The 20,829-nt window shown below is 31.9% G+C and overlaps 2 protein-coding genes across 2 annotated transcripts; both read right to left on the bottom strand.

The window, feature by feature from the left end:
• Nucleotides 1-4,742: 4,742 nt before the first annotated feature.
• On the bottom strand, nucleotides 4,743-8,983 carry LOC112714472 (uncharacterized). The gene is made up of 2 exons (XM_025766079.3): nucleotides 7,415-8,983; nucleotides 4,743-5,002 (listed from the first exon to the last, which is right to left on the bottom strand). The coding sequence occupies exons 1-2, from the start codon at nucleotides 8,310-8,312 to the stop codon at nucleotides 4,989-4,991; spliced, it is 912 nt and encodes a 303-aa protein (XP_025621864.1). The 5' UTR covers nucleotides 8,313-8,983; the 3' UTR covers nucleotides 4,743-4,988.
• A 4,431-nt stretch (nucleotides 8,984-13,414) lies between these two features.
• LOC112714471 (uncharacterized) lies at nucleotides 13,415-14,565 on the bottom strand. Its single transcript, XM_025766078.3, has one exon. It carries the CDS (start codon nucleotides 14,255-14,257, stop codon nucleotides 13,715-13,717), a length of 543 nt encoding a protein of 180 aa, XP_025621863.1. The 5' UTR covers nucleotides 14,258-14,565; the 3' UTR covers nucleotides 13,415-13,714.
• Nucleotides 14,566-20,829: the final 6,264 nt, after the last annotated feature.

The raw sequence follows: 20,829 nt of genomic DNA, 5'->3' as shown, positions 1-20,829 counted from the left end.
ATATCCACTAGTGATGTGGTTCATGTTAATTACTTTATAACATAATAAAGAAGTAAAGTTGCTATTGTAGATTTCACATTTTTTAATTAGTACTCTACATGATTGAATCGCACTCTATATTTAAGAGTGTATTATTTATTATTATTATATCTATTATTTATTATATATTATTAATTTTATAATTAAAATATATTATATATCATTTTTTAACTACAATTAAAAATAAATATATTTTTTAAATTAAAAAATTCTCTCCTCTTTTCTTTTATTTTTTCTCTCATTTTTTCACCTATTTTATCTTTTTTATATTATTATTATTATTATAAATTTGAAATCAAAATGTGCAACGTAACTTTTTTAATTATAATTAAAATTAAATTAAAATATTAAAATTAAAATATAACTATATTATATTACTAATTTAATAACTAAAATGTATTATATGACACTTTTATTAAATTGAGATAAAATATTTCTTTCCAAAACTAATAAATTTCTTTCTTTCATCTTCTTATTTATCTATCTCTCCTCTTTTATATTTTTTCACCCTATATATAACTTATAATTTATATTTTGTATTACTAATTTAACAAACCAAAATATGTCACAAAAATTTTTTTTATTACAACTAAAAAAATATTTTTCTCAAAAATTAACAAATTCCTTCTTTCCTTCTTTTTCTTTATCTTTCTATCTCATTCTCTATTCCTCCTTACTTTTTTATTCTACAAAAATAAAATTATTAATAAAATATTATAATTTAAATAAATTCATAAAATTATAAAAAATAAATTAAATTTAAAATTAAATATAATTAAAAATAATCTCGTAAGGTTATTCACATAAAAATATATTATTATACGTATACTTTTTTAGTTTTTTTATTTAGAGTAAATTATCATTTCTACTAACAAAAGTTAAAAACGCTGAAACATCTATCCATAGAAAAAGAAAATTATTATTTATACCCATAAAATATGAGTTTCGCACAATAAAATTATCCAAATACTAAAAAATTATCTAAAAATCCCAAATTACCCTTATCATTGCCACTACTACCATCATCCATCGTTTCTCTCTTCACATCGCCTGAACACCCTCCGATCTAACCTCAATTTCTCTACACAAATCACATCATTGCTGCTCCTTTATCACCATAACCTTCATCACCTCAATTAAAGCACAGTGCATTAAAAAATAGTGACCTCATGAATTAATTCGAAAAAAAAGCACCTTAGGAGAAATCAAAATCAACCCAGAGAAGGATTTGAAATGGATGACGATGGGTGAGAGTCAAAATTGGATCTTAGTTTTAGCTGAGTGTGAAGTTGTTTGAGGGAACAAAACAGTGAAAAGAGTGTCATGGAGAAAGCTGACAGAAATAGGACGAAAAAATACAGATCCAAGGTGGTGAAGTGAGTGAAGAGAAAGGATCAAATCTGAATAACTAAACACAGAAGCCTCATGTATTTGGATTCACTTTTTCTGAGAGAAAAGAAAAATGGCGAAAAAAACTGAAAGAGAGAGAGAGCTCGCCGCGGTTTTGGTTCGCAAAAGAGACTGTGGTGGTGGTGGTTGGCGCGGTGGCCCGTCGGGGGCACTGGTTCGGTGATGAGGAGAAGGTAGCCACAATAGCTGAGGGTGGTCGGCGGTGAAGAGATGAGAGGGGGACACTGTGCCTCTAGGGTTGCTGGCGACGGTGAAGCAGGGGCTGGTTCAAAGGTCCTCTGGTCAGCAAGGACGAGACAGGAAAGGAGAGAAGGAGGGGTTGGTCGCTGACGCTGATGCTGGAAGCTGCAAGAACGAAGACAAAGGCAATTTGGAGTTAGTGGTGGTGGTGGCGGTGGTAAGGTGATGAGCACATGAGGATGATGGAATGATTAGTGAAGAGGAGAAAGATGATATAGATAATGATAAGGATAATTTGAGATTTTTATGTGATTTTTTTAGTGTTTGAATGATTTTGTTGTATGGAACTCATGTTTTATAGATACAAATGGTAATTTCCTTTATTTATTGGTAGATGTGTTAGCGTTTTCAACTTTCGTGAGTAGAAATGATAGTTTACTCTTTTATTTAATTTTAAATTTTTATCACTTATATTTTTAATTTTTAAATTTATATTTTCACCTCTCTCTCTCTCTCTCTCTCTCTCTCTCTCTCTCTCTCTCTCTCTCTCTCTCTCTCTCTCTCTCTCTCTCTCTCTCTCTCTCTCTCTCTCTCTCTATATATATATATATATATATTACTTTTAAATAACAAGTGTAAAAATTAAATATTTTTATTTATACAACAGATATAATACCTAACCAAATATAAAAGTATAGACATTGAATTCTTTCAAGTTTTAGATAATAAATACTAAAATTAATTATTAGTAAAAAAATTAAACTCTTTCACATGAAAATAATAACTAAAAAATTTATTATTTGATTTTTTTATCTACAGAGACCCTGATATTTTTAGTCGATAAAGACTTTTTTTCTTACAACCTTTTTGCAAAAATAATTTTGTGCTGTACCCCTAATACATCGGAAAAACCGAATTATACCTCGGCACGATCACTTAAAATTCAAAAATCAATAACTCTATCCTAACAAACTTCTTCCCCTAAATCTCACCCTAAAGTTGGCCGCGAAGATCTCGGCTCAAACCAACGAATACTTCAGCCTCGACCAAACTATAAATTAAGGTGAGGGCCAATGATAAGGGACCGAGCTTTTTACTGACTTGAACATTGAAGTCCTTTTTGCAGGTACCACGCTTGGATCCGAGCTCACGAGGACACTTCAATTCTGGATTGGATTATCAGACATTTCGGAATAATGAGAGACTGACATATACTATGGAAAGAGTATACTTGCCAGAACAAATTTGATTTTATAAATCTTTTGTGTCATAATCTATAAAATTAATTTTAAAAGATATATATTTTCGTAATATTTTGACAGACAAAAACACTTAGTTTATCTCTATTTTTTGAATTAGCCAATTAGGTATACATGTGTATTATCTCTTTAATATAATAGAGCTGCCAGTGTTATTTGTATATACAGTATGATATACATATTTAGATATAAATGTAAATTCGTAGACAAGGATTAGTATGGATAATACATATGTAATTAGATAGGTCTACAGTCGAATAGTCGAATCCACATGTGCTAAGCAGTGCCTTAGAGTTCAAATCTGGGTGCAGATTGTGCAGGGAAAAATCACTTCCACTTGATCCCCGCCTTACTGCTATTGCCTATTGATAGAAGTCTTATGTGACATAGTTTTAGTTTACACTTGAAGATGTGATGATACTTGACGAAGGCTACATCCAAAATAAGACCTTTAATTAAGTATTTACTATTTACACAACAATTATGTATTGTTCAAGCCGTCCCTTTAGGTTCTATTTGGTTGATGTATATGATGAGACATAGACATAAAAATATAGACATTAAAGATATGGACATAAAATATTTGTGTTTATGTATTGTATTTGGTAAAAATAAAGAACAAGACACACATATTTTAAAAAGACTGAATTACCCTTCATTCTACCACAAATTTTACTATTATTACTGTACATCCATTATCCCAAACACTACATATCATCACTATTAAATTTTTATTTCTTTTAATATTTTTTATTTCTTCTAATATCATCTTAAATTATCATTCAAATATTAAATATATATATTTTTTTTGAAAAAAATAAAAAACTAAAGCTCAGAATTTATCAAAGATTAATCAAAATTTAAATAAATAAAAATTAAATGTACAATTTTTTTTGAAGAAAATAGAAAGATAAATTTAGTTATAGAATCTAAAAGAGAAAGAGAAAAAAGAAAGGTCTGAGAAGATAAGAGGACAAATTTTAAAATTTCAATAAGGGTAAGAGTAAAAAATTAGTGTCTCACAAGTTGTGTCTTAGTGTCTCACCAAATTAGAGGTACACAAATTTAATGTCTCCGTGTCCATCCGCATCCTCCGTATCCTTCAAAAATCTGTATCTCACCAAACTAAACAGCAGACATGTGTCACCGTGTACCGCTGTGTCTATGTCTCGGTGTCTATGTCTCTCAAACCAAACGTTGCCTTATATTTCACGAGAAGCAAAGAAACGACATTCTTCGGTGTGATTTACTAGGAATAAGGTGTGAATAACATGTGCAAATAATTACAAAGTTTTAACAATATATTCTGTTATTTGGAAAATCATCTCCACTCCCTTCCAGCCATAGTAGCTAGAATCTCGATTTAACTCTTAAAATCTTCCGATATTACAATTTTAAATGAGTTTATCGATTTTACGAAATTTGTACTAAGTCTGACTCTTAAAATCTTCCGATATTACGATTTTAAATGAGTTTATCGATTTTACGAAATTTGTACTAAGTCTGACGATTTTACGATTTAAATCTTGTTAAGATTTTACGTTTTACGTTTTTTATTTACTTTTTCGATTTCACGTAAAATCTCGATTTTCTCTACCTTGCTTCCAGCTACACTTTTTATCGGCAAAATATGTAAATTTTCATTTTGATATATATATATATATAGTCTTTAGTGTTAGTTAACTTCGTTAAACTCGGATACGACACGTCTTTATTTTAGGCAGCCATTCCAGCATTTTATCGTAGACTTGGCAGATATATAACTGAAACGACAGACAAATAAGTATAAAAGGGAAATGAGAAAAGCACCAAAAAAAGAAAAGAATGAAATGAAGGAAAAGAAAAGAGTGGAGAGATAGAAGTGTTATACATTAGATCAAATTCTATATCAGAGCCCAAATAAGGCCTAGTACAGTTGCTGAATTAACTTATAAGGGCTAATAATAAAATAAAGGCTAACTAAAAGAATCCAAAATTACTCCAGGACAAATTTCTATTGGAGATTTCTCATGACAGTATCAGCTAAAGATATGTACTTTGCCATGGTCATAACTCTATGACCTTCCAAGCTGCAACATTATCAACCCAACGCTCACCTGGCTAGCTATACATATCTGCAGTAACAAAGCAAGCTTGTCAAAACAACTCACAACAAACACGAGACATTAAGTTAGGTTCAATAGAAGCAATCATCAACCAAGTAAATACCATAGATCCTTTCAATACAACCCCATGTTCAAACATCCTACCTTTTCTGCAGGACTATCTGCTTGAACCAAAACAACACACAACGATTCTCCTTGTATTATTTCACTAATTATCAGAGCAATAACGCTGCCTATTATGACAAACAAACATAGAATGCTTCAAGTCAAAGACTCAAAGGACAAGACATTATTTTCCTCAAGAAACAACCAACTTACAAAGTTAAAAACTAGATTTTTTTTTTGTTCTACATGTAACAATGATTTATCTTCAGCAGTTGGATGATATTTAAGCAATCATTTAGAATCAAATATCATACCATCTTTAAAGATATTTATCTCAAGCTAGTGTATGAATTGTACAACAGTCAGAAATTTCACCGGGATTTCAGTTCATTTTACAGGAGATCTTCATAAATGCTACCTAACCAAGAATAGAATTGTGCAACAGTCGTAAATTGTAACTAGTTATCCCAGATACACTCTATGAAATTTCTCACTTGATGAATTTAGTTATTGACCTCATGAGTGATGACCAACACAAATGTGTAGCTAAGAATACCACACATCAAAACAAATTAGGTGCACAACCAAACTAGAATGTCTAACTAGAATTTTCTCAAACATGACTTCTAAAAAAGTAACAGCATTGGCCTGGAACGGAAACAAACAAATAAAAAGAATAGCACATTACAAAGAGGAAAAAAGACTAGCAAAGGTCATTCAACTGATAAATTTAATATCCTACATATCGTTTTCCTCAATGTTTTGCAGTTTCTGAATACTATCATTCCAAACTTCAAAACAACTGTTTCACTGCCCTTTCAGTTCCCAAATTGCATATTGATCAAATAGTTTCCTTGGAATAAAATAAAATGTGTAAACTATCCATACATTTTTGCTGTCGATCAAACAATTTTTTAGAATAGATTGTGATTTGAAGTATAAGGGTATAATCAAACCTCAATTATGTAAAATAACTGGGAAAAAAGAATATATAACCAAACCAATCTAACTGAATTCAACTTCCAAATGCATGTCCTCAAGAGATGGGGAAGAAAAGGAAAAATCTGAGATAAAAGACACCCAAAACTTTCCACTAGAGCATTCAAACAGACATGACATTACAAGACAACAAAAACTCAATAAAACAATGGGGGAGAAATGAATCACTCATATTGTGTTATTGTGGCATAAGGATGCAGAATCCAAACATCAAAATTAGACAAATTGTTTTGTTCTGTGTCACTGCCAATCTGTCATAAGATAGGGGATAAAGAAAACACAAACAATAAAGTAACAATAAAGTTGATGAACTTGCGAGTTACAAGCAACTGCAAAACAGATCATCCTTTCCACATAAATGAGATTCATGTTATCAGATGCCTCAAATACGTTTAGGAATGCCAGAAAGTTTGAGGAGACAAAAGAGATAATTTAAATATAGTAGATTTCACCTAATGATGAATGTAGTATAGGAAAACTGGACTTGACAGGATCAAACAGGGTCAGGACAAGCAACTGTAAGACGGACGACAACTAAAAATGGTCAAAGTCACCACATTACAACAGATATCCACGCACTTAGCAGTAGTTTTCTTTGGATGAAACCATCCTAAAAGTCCAACTGCCCAAGTTACTAGTCATCACGATATAAGCAAAGGCAAAAATTTTAAGCTTTCTAATAACTTATATAAAATTAACAACAAATCAAAGAAATGATGCCTCAGAAACAAAAATACTAGACGTAAAAGCTGCATGAGACAATTACTCACTAATCACACTTTCACTTATATGGCTATAAGTAAATTAAACCAAAAGCCTTCACTTTGTGGTTGCCAATGCTTAAAAAGCATAAGCACAATACATAGCCACCTGCAGAACCCTCAAAAACTTTAAAGAGTGATCCTTATTTTTTTTTATGGAAACACATTTAAATCGAAAAATCTATCATCATAAACTATGAACAACTCTCCATCACAAAGTACTAAAGTGCACCACTTGCTACTATATTAATTGCAGAAGCAAATGAAACAACTAATTCACACCATTCATTGCTTTCCTAAAGTCCAAAACCAACACATAAAAATAATTTCCTCCCCACCAAACAAACAATTCATTGAGGAATCCCCTTGCAAGCCACTAAGTATCCTATCTAATGCACAATCAAACTTACCATTGATTCACTGAATAAAAAAATACACTAAAAAGTCATTTGCATTTAATCAAATCAAGCTTCAAAAAGGGAAAGTAAGGGGGAAAAACCATCAATCACAATCCTAAGGGGGAGTAACAAGAAAGGCTTCCAAATTTTGATCTTACCATTAGACCCGGATCTCTTCCCGCGCTTAATCCTCTCCAACTGAACCTGCGTGTCCATAAACATCTGCATCCTCTGCACCTCGAGATCCTTGGCGAACTGCATCCTCTGCTTCTCCAAATCCACCATCTGCTTCAGCTTCTGTGCTTCCACTCTCTCATACACTTCCCCAAACCTCTCTATTGCCTTGGCCAACCTCCTCATCCCCTCTCTATCCCTCTCCCCTTCCTCCACCTCGCTCCCCCTCCCATCCTCCTCTTCTTCCTCCTCATCTTCCTCTTCCTCTTCCTCTTCGTCCTCATACTCCTCATCGGCCTCAGCGGCAGCCGCAGCGGCTGCCATCGCCGAATAATTCCTCCTGAAGTACCCATCGTCCATCGCTGCCGCCGCCGACCGCTTCTGCGGCAGCGCCACGGCGGCTGGCGGCACAGCAGTAACGGGAGAAACAGCCGGCACAGAGGCCTTCCGATACGGCAACAACGGGAGAGCCACTGGAGGAGACGGGGACGGCGAAGAGGAATTCTTCTTTGCGTTGAAGTTAGGGCCAATCAACGCGTCCAATTTCTCGAAGAAGGGCCAGGAGGACGAAACGGTACCGTTGGAGGCCGTAACCCTAGCCTTCTCGACCTTGTATTTCTTCTTAATGGTGTCGATTCGGTTCTTACACTGGACATCGGTTCGGTGAGTCTTCTTGGTGTGGCCATGGAGGGCGTTGACGGTGTCGGCAACGTCCTGCCAATCCTTCTGACGAAGATTGCCGCGGTTGAGCTCAAGGTAGCGGCGGCCCCAGGCGTCCACGAGAGTGGCAGATGCCTCCTCGGTCCAGCAGTCCTCGCGGACGGGCATGGGACGGGGGTTGGGTGGCGGAGTAGGGACAGCGGAATCATTGAAATCCGGCATCGGAAAACGGTGGATTTAGGGTTGCGTGAAATTATTTAGGGTTAGGGGAGGATAGAGATAGAAAGAGGGAAAGAGGAAAGAAAATAGGTTAGAGAGAGAGAAAGAGAGAGAGAGAGAGAGAGCGGCGGAACGAAAAAGAAAGGCGAATGGGGTGGGAGGGATAATACGGTACGGTCGCCGGGGAAGGGCGCGTGTTGTTGGGGGAACCGTGACTCGCTGGCGTCATCGGATCGGATCGGCTCGGCTTGACCCATACAACTACACACTACCTTACAACCTTTTTTCTTTCCACTTTCCCAATTATTTTTTTAATAAAAAATACTGACGAGCATATAAAATTTCCATCAAGAGAGTGCAACATCTGTAGCTAGATGTTAATTTTTGTAATTTATTTTTTAATATAATTATTTTTCGTTATTAATGAAACAGAACGAGATTATGTATTTGACTTTTTTGTAAAAAAGTAAATTGAGTAAAGTAGTATGGGATGATAAATGCGAGGTTGGAATTTAATATTTGGGAGATATTTTAATGTAATTATGGGAAGGTGGGTTGGTTTTGTTATTGAAAATGGAGAATGGAGATGACGAGGGGAGCGCGTAGTTGTAATTGCCGACTTGAGTTGCGGTGAGGTGACGGCTCAGCCACAGATTTGTGAAAAATTCCGTTTCGTACTTTTCTTTGGTTTTATTCATTTTGTATTTTTTGCTAAATATTGATTTTGATTCGATAATGTTGAGGATAAAAGGCAAAATTTCAAAAAGTTAAGGAGGGGTGAGATTAGAGGGTTTTGGATTTGGATTTTGGATTAAAATTAGGAGCGAGTGAGGTGTGTGGGGAAGAGAGAGGGGGATGGTGTGTGTCAATGTCATTTTATACCTTGCGTTGCGTTTACACTTTTTTGTTTCCGTTTTCGTTTTTATTGTTTTCATAAATAATGGCACTCTGGCCCCGTGACCATTCCCTATTTTGCGGTGACCAACCCACACAACGTTATGGAATTCGGAACTAAACCCACGCTTTCAAAACTCAACTAAAACAGAGTCAATTCTCTAATAGAAATCAGTCTAAATGTTTGACAAATGATAATTTAAGTTTTCTCGATTCTTTTTTTGTATGTTTGAACAACTTTATTACACAAATTATAAAATGGTCATTTTTTAAAAATTTAAAACTATTATTTATCTCTTTTTTTTTTTTAAAATGACAATCTACTAACAATGATGTGTAGTGTTTTAGTATCTTAGCTATCTAATTTTTTAAACATATAAAATTAATAATTAAAATTTATTAAATAATAATTTAGTCAAATATATTAAATTATTATTCTCTACCTTATTGTCATACATGCATAAACAATATGGTGACACGAGTTCATCTATAAAATGCTATAATAAAATAGTAGAAGAGTGTTAAAAAATAAGAAGTTGGTAGTTTTTGTAATTTGTAGTCATCAATAATATTTTTCATAGTATAAATATAAAATTATTTACTTTTATTTTACTAGTTAAGCACCAAATTTTAATAAAAATACTAATTCTCAGACTTTTTCAAAATAATATAGCTTTCTTCGGCCGTGTTTCATTGTACATAAAAAGATCTTGAAGATGGACAACCAAATGAAAGGTGGAGAAAGAGACCTTTTAACTTCCATCTTAACAATTATGCAACAAAAAGTGTGAGACGCCGCTTGCATTGCATATTTGATTATGATATTATTCCAATCTCTTGGTATTTCTCCATTTCCATTATTCCATATACATCATAATTAAAATAAAGGAGAGGCAAAATAAGGTTATTTTACCTTTTTCCATTATCATATTATTCAAGGTAGATTACATGATCGCTCCGGATATGTGTTTGGATGACGTTGCGCATAATACTACTAAGTTTATCGTATCTAGCGCTTTAGAAAGGAAGCAACTAATGTTTCTAAATAAGAAATTAAGAAAGTGTAATATTTCATGAGATTAAATAATAAATAATTAAATATACATGAGAGATTTGTCTATACATGGACATGGAAACCGTTTGCAAGATTGAAGTATCAACCTAGATCCAAAAAGTTCATTCTTTCTTATCAAAATTTCGACCCAATTGAGAAAAGAACTAAATTTTTGGCAAGAGCTCTGGATAACAGTCACATACATACAGATACAGTTGTCTTCATACAAAGTTGATATATAGTTAAAAATTGTTAGATAATAATTTAGTTAAACATGTCAAATCATCTAATGATTTTTAACTAACAGTTTCACGTGATGACAACTGCATAAGAGTGAGTTTCTATCTAAATAAAAACATAGATAAAATCAGATATGAGAAAGATAAAGAAGGAAGAAGCAAGCACTTTATGAAAAGTCTCTAACACAGTAACATCCATATTCATGAAAGTCCCACATTTGCTCCACTCTGGGGCATTTCACACTCTCACTCCTAACTACCATAACCTATTGTTTATGTGAAGAGAGCTTTATCTTTAAGGCCAATATGAAAATGTGTCGCCACCAATGGTGCAACTCTGTTGTTGGAATCTTTTTTTTTTTTTCCTTATTATTCCATAAGCTGCATGCTTATCTGATATAGGAGAAGAGAGAAAATAGGGAAAACTTGGAACTATTGTTCTCCTTGAAGATATGCATCGTTGTTTATGCTTAATTTGGAACCAGAGATCAGATTCCATTTTCAAAAATGCCTCGATATTGATTTTGTCCTGAATATGTCTGAACCTGAAACACATTCTGTCCCCAACAAGTGATGAAATTTGTCCATCTCTTTTATTAGTTTCACATGAGACTGTTTAGTGTTTAGAGAGAATCACATACAGCAACTATCAGAGCCAATTTCACAGTGTGCTCTTGGTCAAAAGTCAAAACTATATATTACCAGACATAGTGACATATATAGCAGCTTCAAAATTACTTACTTATTGTTATTAATTATTATAATCAATCAATTAATCTCTTGCAACATATACATGTAGAGATAGAGCTAGCTGTTTACATAAGCAGACAAAGCATAAGGCGAGTACAAAACATATTGCATATATAAATGCCAGAGACAGAGAGATCAGAGGACCCATCATTCAGGTAACTGAGTTGGCTTCAATCAGTAGTAGTACTTTTGCTATGCTATCATTCAGAGATATTAATGCCCAGTGACAAATGTGGGGCATCTCTCTTTGAAATGAATTGAGTCACTACATTTCTGTGATATTGATTTCTTTGTTCTCAAGTCACTGCCTGCAGCATACTACTTACCAGTCTAGTGTATTCTAGTCTTCTTAGGAATTCTAACTATATATTAATCTTCTTCAAATTAAGGGAAATGTATGCATTAGATGAACTAATTAGAGGGAGGTAGTAAAGTACAGAGAAGATTCTGATTTCAATGATTCAGAGTAGCACATTAATGAGTTCACCTGATCCACACAGAGATAACACTGACACATTTCAATTATTATTCACTCACTGATATTGTTGATACATGAAGTAGCCTGTCAAACTTTATAGTTGGACCCGTATAAATATATATGGTGGGGTCTTTTGTTGCAAAGTTAAAGAAAAAAACAGCATATATGCTCAAAGGATCATAGTAAATATAATAAGACTCTGATGAAATCAGAATCAGAACACTGAGGATTATTATTTGAGGGTCTTTGTGATCAATTCCCTCAAATTAAAGCTGAATGAATAATCATAAACAGCCTATGGGATATATGCCAAGGCCACTAGTAGGCCTTGGCTTAATTCATAATAAGCAGAAGAAAAATAAAATGCTTAAAAGACACATCGCACTACAAAGTCATTAGTGCAAAGAATGCAAATGCAGCGCATCATTGCAAATTAGAATGTGATTGTGGCTTGTGGGGTGTGTGAAAACTGAAAAGCACTCTTTTTGTGGGGACTTTGAATTCGTTTCTAAGCTCAAAGTGATCACTTTGGTCTTTTCTTGATCTAACCCTGATTTGTTTGCTTCTTTCTTTTTCTTTTTTTTTTTCTATTCTTTTACCCTTTTATTTGTAGGCAAGTGCCAAAGTACACCGTGGTTTTACACTGCCATAGGCATTCATGAATCTGTCCTCCTCCATTTGGGGGGGACCCAAAAGATTTTTTTATTTAAAACATAAACAAAGACTTCTAAATTAAAGCTATATCTACTATACAAAAGCAGGTATATATAATTATTGTTTTCACATAATAGAGCTTAGTTGGTATTAGTCTTACATCTATAAATTGTTTTTGTATTTTAGAAGAACACCAAATATAGGCGCAACACAAGAGTAGTAAGTAAAAATAATGAATTTATATATGGAAAGTGATGGAAGCATGATGTCATGGTGTGGCTTTAGCCTTTAAGGAATGAATGACACCGACGAACAACTGTGAACCTTTTTCATCTGCAAATGGGAATAAATGTAAATAGATTACTCGAATGCTAGCAATACCATAACATCCATCATGTCTCAATCACCTTCTATTATGATCCAACCGAGAATTACAATAACAGAGCCACCACACAACAATAGAAGTGGGATCTTCTTTTTTTTTTTTCTTTTAATTTATCATACGACCCTCTTGTTGCCTTATCTAGCTAGCTACTTTTCCAATCCATGTGCACTTCCTAGTAACATGTTTCATCAACAAATTTAAAAATTAAAGCATAACGAAATGAAAACCTCACAAAATCTTTCTTTATAAAAAATTACCAAAAAAGATTAACACCCTTATTGGATCAATTATGTTATAACCCCACTATCTCAACAGTAGTGAACACATCCTCCAAAGATGATAATGAACCCTAAAAATTAGGCAATCAATAAGAATTGACCTTCAACAATATGAAGATATCTATTCTATGGTGAAAACTCAGATGCAGTTTATTTCACGTGAAATTATATTTGAGAGCCGTTAAATAAAAATTTAGTCAAATTAGTCAAATCATCTAATAACTCTCCGGTATTAACTTCACGTGAAGTCGACTGTATCTTAATTTTCACCTGTTGTATTTCTACTCTATATACCTTCATCAAGCTTAACTCCACAATCAAAACCATGCTAATACTTTCATAGCATTCAACATTACTTATAGGATTCATCAACATATGTAATTAAATGACAAAATCTTTATTTATATATATACGTACCTTTATATTTAATCCTATGTACACATAAGCATATATATATAAGCACATGTATATTTTCTTAAAGAAAAGAAAAGAAGCGAAGAACTTAAATATTTTCTTTTCAGATTGTAGAGGAAGAAAGAAAAAGAAGAGATTGGAAGGTTGGAAATTAATATATGCCTTGAACGAACCCTATAATATATGGATATCATGGAAGACACACTTGAATAGAGGAGAGACAAGAAGAAAAAGAAAAAACGTGGCGAAGAAACCGTCGTTAGAGTTGAGTTGTTGATGATGACGATGAAGACTCCGAAATGCTCTCCAAGTGAGGTCTCCACACAGCGACGCGGCCTCTTCTTCTGTCCCGCTGCGTCGAAATCTTCTCCGACATTATTTCCGTCAAGTACCGGTCACAAGACACAACCACGCTGCTGATATTATTATTATTGTTGCTGGTGGTGGTGGCGGTGGTTTCTTCCTTCCTAGGTTTCTTCTTGGTGGAGGAGGTGCGGCGGCGGTTATGGTTTTTGTCGGCGGGAGGAGGGGAGGGGAGTGGCATGAGGAAGTAAATCTTACCACGCTGGAGGAGGGCGTCGGGAGGGACGACGACGATGTTTGGAAGAGGTGCGGCGGCGGAAGGTGAAGATGGCTTCTTGAGCACGTGCTTAGGGTGTGCCTTCATGATTTCGCTGGCTTTGACGGTTGCTCCGCTGATCTCCTCCACCCTGCCATTGGAGTGAACTATTCTTATTACGTCCAAGGCTCCGCATGGTAGAATGCAAGATATGCAGCACCTTATGCTCTTCCTCATCATCATCTTCTTCAATTCAAACCAGAGCACCTTCTCTCTCTTTCTCTCTCTCTCTCTCTGTGTTTTAGTTTATGGACCAAAATTTATTTATTTAATGAAAAGCTTGCTTATCCCACTTTAATATTTTTTTTTCTATTATTTTTTATAAAATCTTTTTTGTCCACTTTTGAATGCAATGCTAGCTAGCTATATATTTAGCTTTGGGATGAAATTCATGGCATGGTATGAATAATTGCACAACACTCTGTAGTTTGTTTGGCTTTTGATCTTTTTATTATTTAGGGACCCCTCATCATCACTCTCACTACTCTCTCTTCTTTAATTTCCTATATTAGTAGTAATTACTATTAGGTTAATTATTATTATTAGCAAGAGAAGTATATATATAATAAGTGCCAATGCAAATTCATGGTTAGTTATATATAGAAAATAACGTGACTCTTACTTAATGTAAAAGTAGTGCTTTATATATGAATATATTCTCTACAAATGATAAAAAAAAATGATAAGGAAGGTTGGAAATTAGGGAGAGACACATGGTATAGTGAAAGATGGGGACTAGTTAGGAAGCAAAAGCTTTGAAGCTTTAGAGAGGTCATGAGTCATGACTGGACGTGGGTGTATCAATCAAAAGTTGACACTTGTCGGCCAATAATGAATATTTACAACACTTAGTTTAGGTGATGTAGGGTCATTGCATTGAGAGAGAGGAATATATGTATATGTATGTATGTGTTTGGGGTGAAAATTAATGATGATGAGATATAATCATATAATCTTCTTTATATATAATTGAGAAAGTATAGGGAGCCAATGGTCTAAGTGTACAATGTGTATAATAGAGGGTTAAGAAATATTAGAGATATGAGTATTAGTGTTACATTGTTCTGTCAGGTTACGTTTTTGGGATGACTGGGTTCATGACATGGTATTAGAGTTCTAGATTCAAAAGGTCAAGGGTTAGATCTTTGGTGAACTCCAAAATTAACTTAAGTTTTTGGGATGAGTGATTTTATGACATGAGATATTTATTATCCCTGGTATCCAATAGTTATAGTTATTCTGAATAGTATGAGTGATATTCATTTTATTCATGAACCAAAGATTTAATCCATTATACACATTATACGCTTAAGTAATTAGCTCCCTAGCACTATCCTATATAATTTTAAAGAGATATATAGAAGGGTGGTTCGCGATCTTTCAATTCCCCCAACCAAGCTAAGCAAGATCATGTGGGTTGTGGTTTTCATTGGAAAGTGAAGTTTGATAGATGGACTTCACACACTCTTTCTCTCTCTCTCTTTCTAATGCTTCTTATTAGGTTAGTGCATTGCTTTGACTAAGGCCAAGGACTTTGTCTACTAGCTATCTAATAATAATAAGTCACAAAAATCAACTCTACCTCACATGCATGATCTTCCAAATTCTTTTTTCCTTTTTAATTTACGTGGAATTTATCCTCTTATTAGCTTATGTATTTCATACACTATCTATTATTCTACATGCAATAATTTTACCTCACAAATACTTATATAGTTCGTCTCTGTCCATTACTCTCCAAAATTCTCCATATGACAAAAGTTTGTATACCGTTTGACAATTCATTGTCATCATTAAAGTTTCCTAAATTATTGAAGAATCATTATGTATGTAAATTTTTTGGAAATTCTAGTCAAATCATGCACTAATTAATCTCATGCATCCTACAGTTTTGTGTCGGTCATCAGTGGAGAAGGAATTTCAAAATCAGAAATATTTTGATAACAAAAAAGATTAATAAAAAATAATTAAATTTATTTTATTTAATATTTATTAATTATTATTATAATAATTAATAAATACTAATTAAAATAAATTTTGAGTTTCTTTTATCACTCTAACATTATCCTTTAAAAGGAAAAGATTTACATGCACTACCATTAGACAACCTCAACGTTATATATTGATCCAGAACATTATTAAATTAAAAGTATTGGAGGTAATATATAGTTTTCCAGAGCATGCGAAATCTTTCTGTTGTTGTGTCCAATAATATCATTAATTAGTAAAAGTATTGGACGTAATAATAATAATAATAATAATAATAATAATAATAATAATAATAATAATAATAATAATAATCCTATTTTTACTTTTGTCAATAAATTATAATTCAAATGGTATAATTTATTTATATTCACCTAAAAAATTATAAATTTGAGTCTCTCTATCTTTACTACAAAAAAATTCTATTTTTACTTCCTAGTCATTGTGTTGACCAATGGATAATTTACTGTAATAATTTAATAGCTAAACTAGTGATGATTTTCCACTGAAGTTATTGTAAGATAGTGTAAATATTTGGTAGTAAAAATGGTTAAAATTTATTATTTTTAATTTTATTTAATATATTTTATATAATAAATATTAAATAAAATAAAATTTAAATTATTTTTTTTCTCTAATATTACCAATAAGATAGGAAGTTAACACTATTGAATTTGGATGGTTTATTAGCTGCTTAAATTTTAGTTGTCGCTTCCATAAATGTGGTCCCCTCATTTAACTAGTACGGATGTATAGATGGTGTTATTATAGGGGGATTTGATGTTAATGTGACCCTATATCTTATAAAATTTTATGCATAACTTACTAGTTCCCTTGTCTACCGTTAATTCCAACAAATTAATTACAAAGTAGAGCATCTACAGACTACAATGAATATTGAATCACTTGAATTGCTAATCGTTTTTCTCTATCTGTTTACTTTTCGTTAAATTAAAAAGGGAAGACAGGGGGATATCATATAACTAGGCATGGAAATACTACTCGAATTTGCAGATATTCACTTTATCTCCTACCTGCTTGAGGCAGATAATTATCCATCTTACATCGAGGTAAGTTTTTTGCAGGATGGATTTTTGGGAGGAGCAAAACGGGTCAGATTTAGGTAATATCCATTCCTACTCGTCCTGCTATATATAATTTTAATATATAATACGTATAATATATGTAAAATAATTAGTAAATAATTAATAATATTGTATCATATTATAATTTTTATTTTAATTTATGTTATGTATATGATGATGGTTATATAAAATTTGAAATTTAATTTTATTTATTGGATTTTAATAATTATATGGACGGATAGAGGCGGAATGAGTACCCGCAGAAACAGGTTAAAATTCAACGTTTTACTATCCGCGAATAAAAGCGGGACAGGTTTTATGCGGGTTGTTGTACGGCGGGACGGGGTCGGTAGAGTAAAAATCTGCCCTTACCATCCCGTTACCACCCCTACATATAACAAATTGATTCCACACGTTTAAAAAAATTAATTGATTATTAAAAATTTAAAAATATTTAAGAGAAGATAAAAATTAATTCTAATTTTTCTTATTTTAATATTATATACATAAAATTATAAATGTTAAATTAAATAAAATAATTTTAATTTATTATCCTCCTAGTATTATTCTACAAAATTATATATCTACTTAAAAGATTTATCACTATTCATAAACGAAAAAACGAGCTGATTTGACCAACCAAAGTTGATTTTTATCTGATAAAATATTACATATGCATAACACTTATAAACTATGTGAGGTACTAATTAACAACGAGAATAAATAAATTAAGATAATAAATACAAGAGAAGAAAAGTGAAGATCAGATCAGAAATAAAGGAGGAGTGAGTAGTATGAAAATGCAAGGAACAGATGAGTGATATACAATAAACTCAGAGATATGATGATGAAGCCAATAAAAAAATTAAGAAAAATAAAATAAATAAAACAAAATATAGTGCGTGAAAGATAATATTGCAGTATGTATCACAACAATAAGTGATGATAGCTTCAATAATAGTATTATTATTAATTAATACTGATTAATTATTATATAACTACTTGAAAATAACATGACATGAAAAATTGAAAACTAGTTCTCTATCTCCTTGATGCTATTAGGGTGTAGCTAGGAGGACTACTAATTAATAATAATGATAGTGGATGAAAAATTGAAAAGAAGGAAAAATGTTGGAGCCTTAGCATGCAAGGTTGGCCATTGCACAATTATTGACTGGGAAATGATATATGTAGTAGTTTCATGTCAACAATAATTCTTCAAATATGACTCATAGTCATTCAATTTTTCAAAAGGACAATTTACTTTGTAGTTGATTTTAGTGTTTTTTTGGAGAACAAAGAAAATGAAGCCTTGACTACTTAGCTAGCTTGATGAGCATTATATTATTAATGAGTTTTGTTGGAATGGCTCCAAATTCCAGCCATATGAATCCAATCAAACTATCAAAGTCCTTCATAAATCAAGGGATTGTGCTTAGTTGGGGAACCCCACAAGCACTACATGACAAAACAACTTTTTAATTTTATGTTGAGCTGCTCTTATTGTTTTCATATATAGGTTAAAGAACATAAAAAATCAGTCAAGCTTCTATTCTATACATAGAGAAAGAACAAAATTCCAAAGAGAAAATAGCAAGCAAATAAAGGACAGGATACAACAACCTATATACAGGAATAGCTACATCATCATCATTATTAAAATTCTTTGCTTGGTTCAGGTGAAGTCTTCAATTTAATTAATTATCTTCAATAATATGCATGTATATAGAAGCTTGTAAGTAAGACTGTGTTTGTTTCTAAGAATAAGACAGAACAAGACACTAAGAACAGGATGGAAGAAGACATTGATTGACAGAGATATAAAATTTTGTGTTCTTGTATCTATTTGGTGATAAATTAAAATAAATTATAAAAAATTAATTTATTCTCATATTTTTATTTAAAAAATTTAAAATGAAAAATATAATAATAAAAAATATAATTATAAAAAATTAACAAAAATAATAAAAATAATTTTGTGTCTGTGTGTCTCTATTTTAATATTTTGTCTCAACAGACTAAGAAATGTCAACAATAATGTATAGAAGATAAGAATAAGAAAGATGGCATACCCTATTATTTATTACTAATTAAATGATAATTATATTAGGTTATGACGTTGTTCTCTTCCCTCTCAACTCTCAAGTAGATAAACATAAAGGAAATTAAAATATAACAAAAATAACAAATATTATTCTACTAGATAAAATAAAATAAAAAATAAAAAAATTATTCATACACCAAACACTCTTAAAATTCGAACGAAAATATATAGTTGTTATTAATTAATTGTATATTTAAATTATTTTTTAATTGTCAAATAAAACAATAAAAACACGTATTTGATTGTTAAAAAATACTAATATTAAAATAATGTTTATGATAAAAGGTGTACACATAACGAATTATAAATTTAATTATATAAAATTATAAATTAAACAATATCATTGTGTTTTATTTTATATCACTTATACAGTAAAATATTCACACAGAAGTCTAGTTTAACCACATCATAAAGAGTTTTTTAAAAAAATTTCTGCCTCTATATCACTACTCTGTCTTTCATATGATCCAATTTTCTCATAAAATGTTCTACCAGTGAAAAAAAATATTTGAAATTATTTTTGTGTTAAATAAAATAATTTTAAATTATTTTTCTCTCTAAAAGATGGTGGACAAAAATTTGTAAAATTTGTGGTCAACATCATGTGGATTTTAATCATGCATAATTGTAGTGCTGGTTCTTAAATTAGTTGGATACACATAGCTATTGCCATAAATTTCATGTGATCCTGAAAGAAAGAGATCTTACTTATTCAAGCTAGTAGTGCTATTAATTTTATTTATTATAAATTCCTCTCCAAGCCACTTATTTGGTCAAGAGAAGTGTGAGATGGGGCCAAAATCGATGTTTGTTGTTAAGTCTGGTTATATGTGTATTCGATGATTTTGTTAGGCAATTTAATTTTTTTAATTAATAATTATTAATCCAATAAGAGAGAAATAAATAAGAATTGAGAGTTTCAATTGTTATTATAGAGGGAAAAAATTAAATGAAAAGAAAAATATTGGATAATTGTTTATTTAAAACAATAGTTATCCGTCTATTCTCATGTTTAATATCTATAGTTTCTGGCCAGGAAAAAAAAATCTCGACTCTATTATTTGCAGACAAATTGAGGAATTTCAACTAGAAAATGACTTTATGCAAGTTAAAGGTTGGAGAAATAAATAAAAATAGATTCAAACCTCAAATAATAAGTTCAAATTTTGAAGTACTATTATATATTATATGACTTAATTTAGCTTGCGATTTTAATTAGCCCCTCAGGTACGATACATAAATGAAATGAATGATTAAAAACAAGCTGAACTAACCCACATAATTTGTGGAAGAAAATAGACAGGACTAATGGGGTTAGTGTATTTTAATAATAGGAAATTATGATATGTCACAGTTCCATGGTTTAAGCCCTAAAAGGACGAATTAATTGAGGGGAGCATGCATGTGATCCGTGGTCCATGGTTGATGCATCATTATACACTCTATTTGAACCCAATTATTTCGCAGAAGGTTTTAAATGTGTTACATAAACTATATATTTGAACAGTTTATACATGGGGAAGAAAAATAGTGAAGCAGCTGAAGTTAAGTGGAGGAAGTGAAGAGTGTTAGTCCTATCA

Source organism: Arachis hypogaea, chromosome 10, assembly GCF_003086295.3.
Source record: "Arachis hypogaea cultivar Tifrunner chromosome 10, arahy.Tifrunner.gnm2.J5K5, whole genome shotgun sequence".
Taxonomy (NCBI): Eukaryota; Viridiplantae; Streptophyta; class Magnoliopsida; order Fabales; family Fabaceae; genus Arachis; species Arachis hypogaea.
Note: the sequence above shows the minus strand (reverse complement) of the source record. Positions and strands in the feature narration are given on the sequence as shown.

Excerpts from the sequence above, each read along its gene's own strand:
- LOC112714471 (XM_025766078.3), bottom strand. The coding sequence starts at position 14,257 with ATGATGATGAGGAAGAGCATAAGGTGCTGCATATCTTGCATTCTACCA.
- LOC112714472 (XM_025766079.3), bottom strand. The coding sequence starts at position 8,312 with ATGCCGGATTTCAATGATTCCGCTGTCCCTACTCCGCCACCCAACCCC.